Source organism: Mustelus asterias, chromosome 13 (genome assembly GCF_964213995.1).
Source record: "Mustelus asterias chromosome 13, sMusAst1.hap1.1, whole genome shotgun sequence".
Lineage (NCBI taxonomy): Eukaryota > Metazoa > Chordata > Chondrichthyes > Carcharhiniformes > Triakidae > Mustelus > Mustelus asterias.
In genome coordinates this window covers 107,803,942-107,816,414 of record NC_135813.1, presented here as the reverse complement: position 1 = coordinate 107,816,414, position 12,473 = coordinate 107,803,942, and the positions used below count along the sequence as shown (strand labels likewise).

The window sequence follows — 12,473 nt, the reverse complement described above, 5'->3', positions numbered from 1 at the left end:
GTGCAGTTTGCAAGTTCTCCCTGTGTCTGCGTGGATTTCCTCCGGGCACTCCAGTTTCCTCCCACAGTGTAAAGATGTGCAAGTTAGGTGGATTGGCCTTGCTAAATTTGCCCCTTAATGTCCAAAGATATGTCAGTTAGATAGATTAGCTATGGTAAGTGTGTGAGGTTACAGGGATAGAACATGGGGGGAGGGAGGGGGTGCGGGGAGGCCTGGGGCAGATGGTCTTTTGGAGAGTCTGAGAAGACTCAAAGGGCTGGATGACCTCATTCTAGATTCTATGATTCTAGTGATTGGCCCTTGTTAATGTCATAAGCTCCAGGTGTTAAATGACCTATTTAAAGTGCTCTTATAGATAGGACCTGTCAGTTTTACCAGGGATCCCTTTGTTTTCTGTCATAAGGCACATCTGCTCCAAAACCCCTTTGAAGTGCTTTGATGGACAGTAGGGACTGAGTTTCACTAGGGGTGTTCTTCTTTCAACATTGAAATTTTTCTCATCTTTCTAAATTCCTAATCCAATCTGATGTCTCATTTTTATACTGATTTTCCCTTACTAATAGGATCATAAACCTTTCCATATTGTCTTTACTGTTCATCCATTTACTTATATTTCTGTTGGCAACCTCAAAGGAACTGGAACAAAGACATTCAAGACACCAATGCTCAAGTGCAACAGGCAGTTAAGTGCTATTATTGGCACTTGGTTGCAGAATTTGTAGGAGGTGACACAACTCTGAGATAACACCCTTAGAGAAGTGCAGTTTTCATATGCAGCGCTGACCAGATAAGCGCTGGTATGTTGTCCTGTGCCTGTGTGTTCTATTGAGAGAATAAGGATTCCAGCACTAATGCCTCCTTCTATTTGACTTCTCTGTAACTCTATTTGTTCCTTCCACCTGATGCTGCTTTTCTTCTTCCTTCAGCCAAAGTTGGAATCACCAGAAGGATTCCCATTAATGAAAAACTGAGTTACAATAAGCACATTGAGGTCAGAAGAATGTACAGCCACTATAAGCATTTTAAAAACATTTGAACATATTTTTAAAAATCTAACACAAGCTCCTAGAAAGTTGCAGAATTTTGGCTGAACAGGTGAGTATCCCTTTAAATACTTCTGAAAACTGCTTCCTCCTGACCAGTACCTCCCATGGTTTGTGGGTGAGTTGAGGAAGAAGTGGTGGTAGTGCATGCTGACATTAAACTTTATAATTATTTATCAGGCCCTTGCCTGCTTTGAAAGGAGCCCTAAAGGGAAGTCCGCACAATCATTACAACAGGTGGATTTCCAGCAGTAAGACTCCTCATTATTGCAATTTTCATCCCGCCACCCTTATTGACAGGTATAAATGAAGAACTCCCACCTCCCAACAACATGGACAAAATTTACAAATATAAAGATGACAAAACATTTCAATAAAGCTGGATATATAATGTCAGAAATACCTGCAAAAACTGTCTTGTATGTCTCGGCTTCCTTCTACCTGGAGCTTGGGTATAGGTCTCAAGTTGTACATTTCACATGAGGTTTGTGTACTGAGGGTTTTCTGTGAACAAGTCCTGTGTATTAAAAAAGGGTTAAATTTTGAGTTCTTAAGCTGTTAATATAGAAATTCAATTCCCCAAATGCTCCACAACAACTCACATTACATAGGCAGTAGGTAGAATTCACAGTTTGTGTGGCGGGGGGGGGGGAATGCATCTTAGGAGTGTTTCTCACCATATCTCTGTGAAACAGCAATGTCCAAGGTGTCACATAATAGGCAGGCAGACAACTTACAAATTAACAACCATAAAACACAAGCTGTAGGGGAAGAAAGCAAAGATAAAAGTATTTTTTCCTCGTAATTTGTACAGTATGAGTAATTTTTTTAAATCCCCGTTAACTAGGCTCACTGATTTGGTTTTTTTTTACTCTTGCAGGAACTGATATTTGTGGTGGGGTTACAGCTGTGTTTGAGGGACTTATTTGATGACACATATTGTAAAGTTAATCAGGATCAGGCCATAGGGATAGGTGCTGATTACTGGAAATTCACCACAAGTGCAATCTCATGATACCAGTGCTATACCAATAACTTCAAAAAGAAATACTGTAGGAGGTGAAGAATAAATAACTGAGAAAATAACTTTGAGGAGGCAGGGATGAACAAATACGTAAAAGTACTTCTTCCATCTTAAACATATAAGCCAAGTCACTACCAGAGCTAGAGCAAAACATATTGGGTTTTTTTTGAACAGAGGAGATTGAATGGAAATTTATTGAGTGATATAAAATCATAACAAATCCAGACAGAATAGAAAGGAAGGACCTTTTAATTTTAGTTATAAAGAGAGTTTGAATAGACTGGAGTTGTTTTCCTTGGAACAGAGGAGACTGAGGGGGGGGAGTGGGTGGGGGGGATGAGATTGAGATTTATAAAATTATGAGTAGACAGGAAGAAACTATTCCCATTGGTGAAAGGATCAATGACAAGGGGGCATAGATTTAAGGTAAGGGTCAAGAGGTTTAGAGGGGATATGAGGAAAAACTTTTTCACCCAAAGGGTGGTGGGAGTCTGGAACTTGCTGCTTGAAAAGATGGTGGAGGTAGACACTTTCTCAACATTTAATAAGTATTTAGATGTGCGTTTGTGATGCCAAAGCATTCACAAGTATTAGAATAGATTAGAATAGTTAGGTGGTTTGTCTTTGACTGGCGCAGACACAATGGGCCGAAGGACCTTTATCTGCGCTGTATACCTCGATGACTCTACCTAGTTCCTTACTGAAGAGGTCCACAACCAGGGGACATAAATTTAAACTAATTTATTAAACGGTTGGAGAGAATTGAGAACTTTTTCATCCAGACAGTGGTAGAACTCTGGAACTCTATGATTCAAAGGGGAGTATAGAGGCAGAAACACCTTTTTTATTTTAAAAATATTTGGATGTGGATGCGCAGTAAGAGTTTTAACAACACCAGGTTAAAGTCCAACAGGTTTATTTGGTAGCAAATGCCATTAGCTTTCGGAGCGCTGCTCCTTCATCAGATGGAGTGGAAATGTGCTCTCAAACAGGGCACAGAGACACAAAATCAAGTTACAGAATACTGATTAGAATGCGAATCTCTACAACCAACCAGGTCTTAAAGAAACAGACAATGTGAGTGGAGGGAACATTAAGCACAGGTTAAAGAGATGTGCAGTAACCCAGGATTACAGCCTGGGAGCTGGACAATGATATTAGTCTGGATAGCTATTTTTCAGGTGACATAGTTGCAATGGGTTGAATGGCCTCCTTTCTGTTCTTTTCTATGTTTTTAAAAAAATACTACGTAAGCAATAGAGAAGAAGAAAAAACAAAGTTGCATGCATCTTAAGCAAGGGTTGTGAAGTTGAAAACTTGAATACTGTAGATGATGGAAATCTGAAATAAAAACAAAATGCTGAAAATACTCAGCAGATCAGGCACCATCTGTGGAGAGAAAAACAGAATAAACAAGTGGAATTCTCCCATCTGGGACTAAATCCCATGGCGGGGCAGAAAGTGTTTCCCGTTGTGGAGGCCAACGGGAAACCACCCTATGTCTTCCATCCTTGGCATGATTAATTATGCATCAAGGGGTTTTGCAGCATCTTCCATGGCAGGGCGGGCTTAATGGCACGTGTTCTGCCATCATACCTGGGTGCTAGGTTGCAAAGGGGTCTGACATCAATGACATCAATTGAAGAAAGGAGATGGACCTCCTGAAGAAAGAAGATGGGATCTCCAGGAACACTGACTGAAAGATGATCTCCTCGAAAACACTGAAGTTGGAAGATCCACCTGAAAGCTGCTACCTGCCCCACCCAATGCTGTGGTGTTCCAGGTTCCAAGGTTACTGGCAGCCTCCAGCTGAACTCCGAAGACAGCTCCAAACCTTTTTCAGGTAGTCCTGACTTTTGTATGTCGTGTTTGCCCAGACCTGTTTTCCCACTGGCGTAATGGAGTTGGGTTTGGGGGAGAAGATTCCAGTTGGGCGTTAATGGTTTCATGCAGTTCCTCAGCGGGATTCCCAATTTGCCACAGCAGGCACCATTGGAAGATCCTGCTGTAAATTCAAACTGGCGTGAAACTGACTGTTGGGACTCTTGCCAGTGAGGCCCATGCTTGATTGGGGGGAGACTACAATCATGAGGTGTTGATGGAGAGTTGAAGGGTTTGTTTAGCTGGATGTTAGTAGAAAGACTCGAAGAAATCTCACACCTTGGAAAATAGAGGGGACACTGAGGAATATTGAAGTGAATTCCTGAGAACTGTGACATTTCTTTGTTTGGTCCGAGGAGAAGTGAAAGAACCTTCAAAGTTCTGTAAAGGAACACTTGGGGTGGAAGTAAACAAACGGACTCTGTTCTGCTGCAATTTTGGTGTTTAAAGTATTAGTGTTTACAAAATAGAATATTAAGTTAGTAGTACTTTGTTTAATTCTAGTCTAGTAAAAGTTTTTGTTTAAAATATGAAATCTTGTGGTGTAACTCTCTCACTTAATAACTGGAAGTTGAATTTGTTTTTTTAAAAATGACTGGCCTCCATCGAGATCATACCCTCCTTGGATAGAACAATTCTGATAGTACGATAACTAGTTATACATCCATCAAAATTAACAATTTGTCTGGGACAATATTTCAAATCATTTGCTTATATGAAGACTGTGGAATACAAATGCACTAAAGAAAATCTGTAGGTTACAAATTGTTGGACTAGCTATCTTAAATGTTTTTGGTTTTTGCATTACTTAATACTCCTGTATTTATTCAGCTAATGAAAATCGCTATGAAGGCTTATGGAAAAATGGAAAGAAACATGGATCAGGAAAGTTTTTCTTCTTTGAGAAAGGCCAACTGTATGAAGGAGTGTGGGTAGATGACATTCCAAAGTGTGGAAAAATGATTGACTTTGGTCGAGAAGATGCAATTGATCCTACTCCCTACCCAATACCACAGGTATTTAAATTTTACTGTTGCTTTTTAGACAATCTCGTTTTGCACGATTTATTTATATGTTTGGAACAAGCACGGAATGAAAAAGACCATTCGGTACATTGTCTCCTTTCTTTCCAGTAGACCTTGCACAATTTGTAATACTGGGGATATGCTGAAACATATTTACCTTTTAAGGAAAGGATCTGAGTAACCATGTATTTAAAAAAGCAAATGTGCATGAATCAATCTCTTTATAGTATTTTTGTATCATATAATCTGCTTAACCAGGGTATATATTTCTTCTTTCTTATTTGGTAACTGTGTGTGGTTTTTATGACCACCCCCATCACACTACAATAAAGAAACATTCTCCACTATGGAGGCATTGTGGTGAGCAATTTCATGAACATTAACATGAAAAAAAACTTTATGAATTATGTTTTCATATGACATCACAGCTTGCATCTATTATGTATACATCCCAAGTCCTTAAAGTTGAACAAGAACTTTATATAAGCACTCTTATATATATATATCTTTAAGACTTTTGGCAATTGCCAATTTTTTTAATCAAATAGCTAAATTGTTCCTGTAATTTAAATTCGTCATTATAGAAATATTGCCAAAGAGATATAATCCAGGCATGTCCAACTAGGCATGGTTATTTTCAGGAAGCAGTTAGATTAAATATTTAACATTTTTAATGATTTCTGTTAGGATTCATAAGCAGATTAATTCACTACCTGTGATTGAATAACAGCTTGCGTGATATCAGCAACAATGATACAATAGTTAACTTAGTATAGAGAACTTTATCCTTCAGATACTATCGTTCAGTCATGGTAAACATTTTCAACATTTCAGTAGTATTCTGAAGGTAAACTGTAATTTTGTCTTCTGGCAGTGGACTGAAGAAGATGCATTGTAAACATGATTATGTAACATGTATCAGCAGTGCTGAATTTCAAAGGCATTGCTTACTGATTTCCCACTTTCATTCACTACCATATACAAGACCCATTTTGTCACCTTGTGTAACAAGATTGTCAGCTCTTTGTTTCAAAAACTCAGTAATCACATCCAGCCTCAGTCTAAACAAATCTTTCCCAAGCAAGCATTTGAAAATACCTCTTACATCGATATTTGTTCTTCTCTTAGATTCTCATTGCTGTTAACCCATCAGTTACATTATTAATTTGTACCTAGACGATTGGTCGTTGTTGACATCCTTCTATCTCTAAGATGATGGGCATGCAGCAAACCAAATATGTTAGTCATAACTTCATTATCCGCGAGGGGCAAGTTTTACCATGAGAACATAAGAACATAAGAAATAGGAGCAGGAGTAGGCCATCTAGCCCTTTGAGCCTGCCCCGCCATTCAACAAGATCATGGCTGATCTGAAGCGAATCAGTTCCACTTACCCGCCTGCTCCCCATACCCCTAATTCCCTTATCGATCAGAAAACTATCTACCCGTGATTTAAACATATTCAATGAGGAAGCCTCCACCACTTCAATGGGCAGAGAATTCCAGAGATTCACTACCCTCTGAGAGAAGAAGTTCCCCCTCCGGCCCCCCCTTATTTTGAGGCTGTGCCCTCTAGTTCTGGTTTCCCTTCTAAGTGGAAAGAATCTCTCCACCTCTACCCTATCCAGCCCCTTTATTATCTTATATGTCTCTATAAGATCACCCCTCATCCTTCTAAACTCCAACGAGTACAGACCCAATCTGTTTAATCTCTCCTCATAAGCTACACCCCTCATCTCCGGTATCAACCTGGTGAACCTTCTCTGCACTCCCTCCAAGGCTAATATATCCTTTCGCAAATAAGGGGACCAAAACTGCACACAGTACTCCAGTTGCGGCCTCACCAGTGCCTTGTACAGTTGCAGCAAGACCTCCCTGCTTTTATATTCTATCCCCCTCGCGATAAAGGCCAACATTCCATTTGCCTTCTTGATCACCTGTTGCACCTGCAGACTGAGTTTTTGCGATTCGTGCACAAGGACCCCCAGTGTCCTTGAGTGTGACATACAAAGTGGTTATCAGGTATCATCAGGTTTTCAGTGTTGCCAAGCCACTGATTGTCATGGTGGCGCACACAGGCCCACAGGTGATGTTGCCATTTGCTTTTGTCATTAACTAGTGGTGAAAGTCAATGTTTAGGGCCTTCATGTCATGCTTATAAGCACCTTGAAGTGGAGCTGTGGGCATTCTACTGGTTTTCTGGCACTGGCTTCCTCACCATACAAAAAGTCTTTGGCGGCATATCCTCTTCCTGCGAATTTACCAGAGTCAGAGAGGTTGCCTCTGCTTTATGATTAACCAAATGGATGTAATTATTTTGTAGAATTTATTTAGTTAGAATGCAAACTTATTGTAATTGTCCGAAATTTCTATTCCAAAATTACAGTTTACCTTCAGAATACTACTGAAATGTTGAAAATGTTTACCATGACTGAACGATAGTATCTGAAGGATAAAGTTCTCTATACTAAGTTAACTATTGTATCATTGTTGCTGATATCACGCAAGCTGTTATTCAATCACAGGGAGTGAATTAATCTGCTTATGAATCCTAACAGAAATCATTAAAAATGTTAAATATTTAATCTAACTGCTTCCTGAAAATAACCATGCCTAGTTGGACATGCCTGGATTATATCTCTCTGGCAATATTTCTATAATGACAAATTTAAATTACAGGAACAATTTGGTTGTTCCTTGTTCAAGAGGAGATAGCAGGGCATCTGGATAGAAATGGTTCGATCAATCAGACGCAGCATGGATTCATGAGGGGAAAGTCGTGCTTGACGAACATGTTGGATTTTTATGAAGGTGTGACTAGGGCGGTTGATGGAGGAGAACCGGTGGATGCGGTGTTTTTGGATTTCCAAAAGGCGTTTGACAAGGTGCCCCATAAAAGGCTGCTGAAGAAGATTAGGGCACACGGAGTTGGGGGTAGTGTGTTAAAGTGGATTGGGGACTGGCTATCCGACAGGAAGCAAAGAGTCGGAATAAATGGGTGTTTTTCCGGTTGGAGGAAGGTAACTAGTGGCGTGCCGCAGGGATCGGTACTCGGGCCGCAACTGTTTACCATTTATATAGATGATCTGGAGGAGGGGACGGAGTGTAGGGTAACGAAGTTTGCAGACGACACAAAGATAAGTGGAAAAGTGAATCGTGTGGAGGACGGAGAAGATCTGCAGAGAGATTTGGACAGGCTGAGTGAGTGGGCGAGGATATGGCAAATGGAGTATAACGTTGAGAAATGCGAGGTTATACACTTTGGAGGAAATAATAACAAATGGGATTACTATCTCAATGGAAACAAATTAAAACATGCTACCGTGCAAAGGGACCTGGGGGTCCTTGTGCATGAGACGCAAAAGCCCAGTCTGCAGGTACAACAGGTGATCAAGAAGGCAAATGGGATGTTGGCCTATATTGCGAGGGGGATAGAATATAAAAGCAGGGATGTCTTGATGCACCTGTACAGGGCATTGGTGAGGCCGCAGCTGGAATACTGTGTGCAGTATTGGTCCCCTTATATGAGGAAGGATATATTGGCATTGGAGGGAGTGCAGAGAAGGTTCACCAGGTTGATACCGGAGATGAGGGGTTTGGATTATGAGGAGAGGCTGAGGAGATTGGGTTTGTACTCGTTGGAGTTTAGAAGGATGAGGGGGGATCTTATGGAGACTTATAAGATAATGCGGGGGCTGGATAGGGTGGAGGCGGAGAGATTCTTTCCACTTAGTAAGGAAGTTAAAACTAGAGGACACAGCCTCAAAATAAAGGGGGGTCGGTTTAAGACAGAGTTGAGGAGGAACTTCTTCTCCCAGAGGGTGGTGAATCTCTGGAATTCTCTGCCCACTGAGGTGGTGGAGGCTACCTCGCTGAATATGTTTAAAGCGCGGATGGATGGATTCCTGATCGGTAAGGGAATTAAGGGTTATGGGGATCAGGCGGGTAAGTGGTACTGATCCACGTCAGATCAGCCATGATCTTATTGAATGGCGGGGCAGGCTCGAGGGGCTAGATGGCCTACTCCTGCTCCTATTTCTTATGTTCTTATGTTCTTATGTTGTTTGATTAAAAAAATTGGCAATTGCCAAAAGTCTTAAAGATATATATGAGTGTTTATATAAAGTTCTTGTTCAACTTTAAGGACTTGAGATGTATACATAATAGATGCAAGCTGTAATGTCATATGAAAATATAATTCATAGTTTTTTTTCATGTTAATGTTCATGAAATTGCTCAGCAGCAACTAAAGAACTGGAAAACAAGTTGAAAAATTGGATTGAACAATGTATCACAAAAGATGGTGGTTATGTTTAAGCTGAGAGAATTGAATGGTATTGTATTAAAATGTTATAAATTATGCTTTCATATGCTGTTTATGGTTTGTTTCTGTCATGTGTACATCCAGTTTTTAAGTTGCACATGTACTTTTCACGATGCATTTTTGCCAACTCTGCTTCCTCCTTGTGCAGCAATATAATCTTGGCAAACTGCCCTGGATAGTATACGCCCGCTGGTACCCTTTAAGGTCAGGGGTTATAATAGCTGTCTTTGATTGTAGCTTCATTTCATGTCCCCAGGTCAAGGCAACTGGTGGTAACTCTGGCAGCTTTCCCTTCCTCAGTCCAAGGCCAGATATGGTACTGTCAAACTGGCTGAGATCAAATAAATAAGCACAGCCTAAGGATTAAACCTGAAAACATCATGATCTTTATGGTTCAGTAAAACATTCTAATTTAATATCTTCAGCTGCTTCAACAACCTTCCCATTATCATAAATTTAAAAGTGGGCTGTTTCCTGATGATTATACGGTGTTCATCAACATTTTTTAATTCCTTAGATAATGAAACAGTCGATGCCCATGTACAAAGTTTGTGCCACACCAGTGGCGGGTAGTGACCATCACCAACATGAGAACCTTTCCAGCTTACCTTAATGTTGGAACATATTATTATGCCAGGTATCCAATTATTAATATCATAGGATCACCATTGACCAGAAACACAAAAACACCATTCATGTAAATTCTGTGCCTACTAAAGCTGGAAGTTTAACAACACCAGGTTAAAGTCCAACAGGTTGATTTGGTATGGACCTTGCCTGGACCTGTGGAGACTCTGCAGGTCCAGGCAAGGTCCATACCAAATAAACCTGTTGGACTTTAACCTGGTGTTGTTAAACTTCTTACTGTGTTTACCCCAGTCCAACACCGGCATCTCCACATCATGCCTACTAAAGCTGGTCAGAGGCTGGATATTTTTGATTGGGTGAACCCCATCCTGACTCACTAAAATCCCTCCATTAGCTGTAAGGTACAAATCAAGAGCGTGATTGAATACTCTCCACTTGCCTGGATGAGTGTAGTTCTAATAACACTGAAGAAACTCGACACTGTCCAGGCCAAAGCAGTTTACTTGATCGGAACTTCATTCATTAACCTAAATATTCACTTTGTCTGCCATACTGTACTAACAGTGTGTATTCAACAGGATGCACTGCAGTAACATGACACAGCTTCTTGAGCAGCACTTCCAGGTCTCATTCTTAGCTGCTGCAGACCAACTGATTAGAATCTCAGGTGCAGTTTAAATGTTTAATTGTTCAATCAGCATCTTTATTGTGGGCTACTGTGATTTCATCGCAGCTATTGTGGTCTAAAATTCCAATTCCATAAACACTACCAAATTAGAATAACTAATTGTAAGTTGCTTCTATACTTTCTGAGAAATCTTATGTCCCCTCTGTTGTACATCATCACCCAATTGAAAGATGAGACAAATAATTTGGTTGTATGCCTTTGCTGATCGATTCCCCCTTGGATCAATCACAGCAGAATTTATGAGAACTGCACAGACTAATTCATGGTACAATTTGTTTAGCTTATCCTTCTCTCTTTTTCCCATCCCACAACATTCTACCCCATCCCTGCCCTTACTACAGAATAGATGAGTGTTTGTGGTCACCAGGGATCAATGAGAGAGCAGATTCCACTGTTTGTACAGTGCTTAAAATTTGCATTGCAAGAAGCTGCATAGAACTATCTCACAATTACTATTGAAAAACAAGATGATTAGAAAGCAAACTAAAACAGAAAATGCTGGAAATACTCAGCAGGTCTGGCATCTGTGAAGAGACAAACAGAATTAAAGATTCAGATTGCTGACCTTTCATCAGAATGTGGAAAATTTTGAAATTTATTAGGTTTTCAGTAGGTCAAACGGGAGAGTGTGGAAAAAAAAACAAAAAAGAAGACCTGTAATAGGACAAAAGATGGAAGACATTAAATGACAAAAGATTTGGTGAGCAGAGCCAAAGGGAGTAATGACACAAGTAAAGAAACAAAAGATGTGTCCAGAGGTGATGTGAATGGCAGAATAGTGAACACCTGCTGTTTGAAAGCCAAAGTGAATGGAAAACAAGATTAAGGTTGAAACAAGCAAAGAAAATGGGGCAGAGATTAAAGTATAAAATTGTTAAACTCAATGCTAAGTCCAGAAGACTGTAAAGTTGGAAAATGCGATGCTATTAATCAGGCTTATGTTGAGCTTCATTGGAACACTGCAGCAGTCCAAGGACAGAGATGTCAGTGTGGGAGCAAGGTGCAGAATTAAGACGGTAGGCTATTGGAAGCTTGGGGGTCACACTTGCAGCTACAGCGGAGATGTTCCGCAAAGTGGTCACCCAAATTGCATTTGGTCTCTCCAATATAGAGCAGGAAGCTAATTGAATCAGGGTACACCAAAATTGACGTCAGCAAAATAATGGTAATGAAGAAAGTAATGGCACTAAGAGTGACAAATCTAGATAGTGCTCATTCCAGGGTTTTTAAAGAAGCGGATGAGAACATTGCAGATACTATAACCTTCTAAAGTTCCTTGATTCTGGAGCTATTTCTTTAGATTGGAAAATTGCAGATGTCATTCTGTAATTTGAGAAATGTGAGGGAAGAAATCCAGGGTATTATAGACCAATTTACCTATTAATATCTGTTATCATGGAATTACTAAAGTTGATAATTAAGGATAAAGTGACTAAACACCGTGAAAATTTTCAGCTGTTCAGAGATAGTCAGCATAGTTTTGTAAAGGGTGGATCTTGTCTGATGAACCTGATTAAATGTTTTGAAGCCTTGACTAAAGTAGTACTCAGGGGAATATCTATTTATATGAACTTGCAAAAGGCTTTTATCAAAGTCTCTCCTAAGAGTCTGTTGGCTAAAGCTGAAACTCATGGCATTGAAGGCAAATTATTGGACACATTAGGAAATAGTGTCAGGAGACAGATTGTATGGACATGGATAGAACTCTGAATGTCAGGTTGTGACTAGTGGTGCCCAACAAGGATCTATGTTGGGGCCTCAACTACTCATTATATTATTTGTGACTTGGATCATGGTATAGAAAGCTGCTAACTAAATATGCTGACGATGCAAAGATAGGCAGCATCAAGGTAGTGTACATAAAAGCATAAAATTACAAGGCAATATTAATAGATAACTT

General features: G+C 40.0%; 1 protein-coding gene across 1 annotated transcript in view; it reads left to right on the top strand.

Moving 5' to 3' along the window:
- The window catches only part of morn3 (MORN repeat containing 3), a 48,497-nt gene that overhangs the window by 23,897 nt on the left and 12,127 nt on the right, over positions 1 to 12,473 (top strand). The window contains exon 4 of the mRNA XM_078227505.1: positions 4,780 to 4,964. Within this exon, the coding sequence (XP_078083631.1) occupies positions 4,780 to 4,964 (185 nt within the window). The remainder of the gene's footprint in view (positions 1 to 4,779; positions 4,965 to 12,473) is intronic.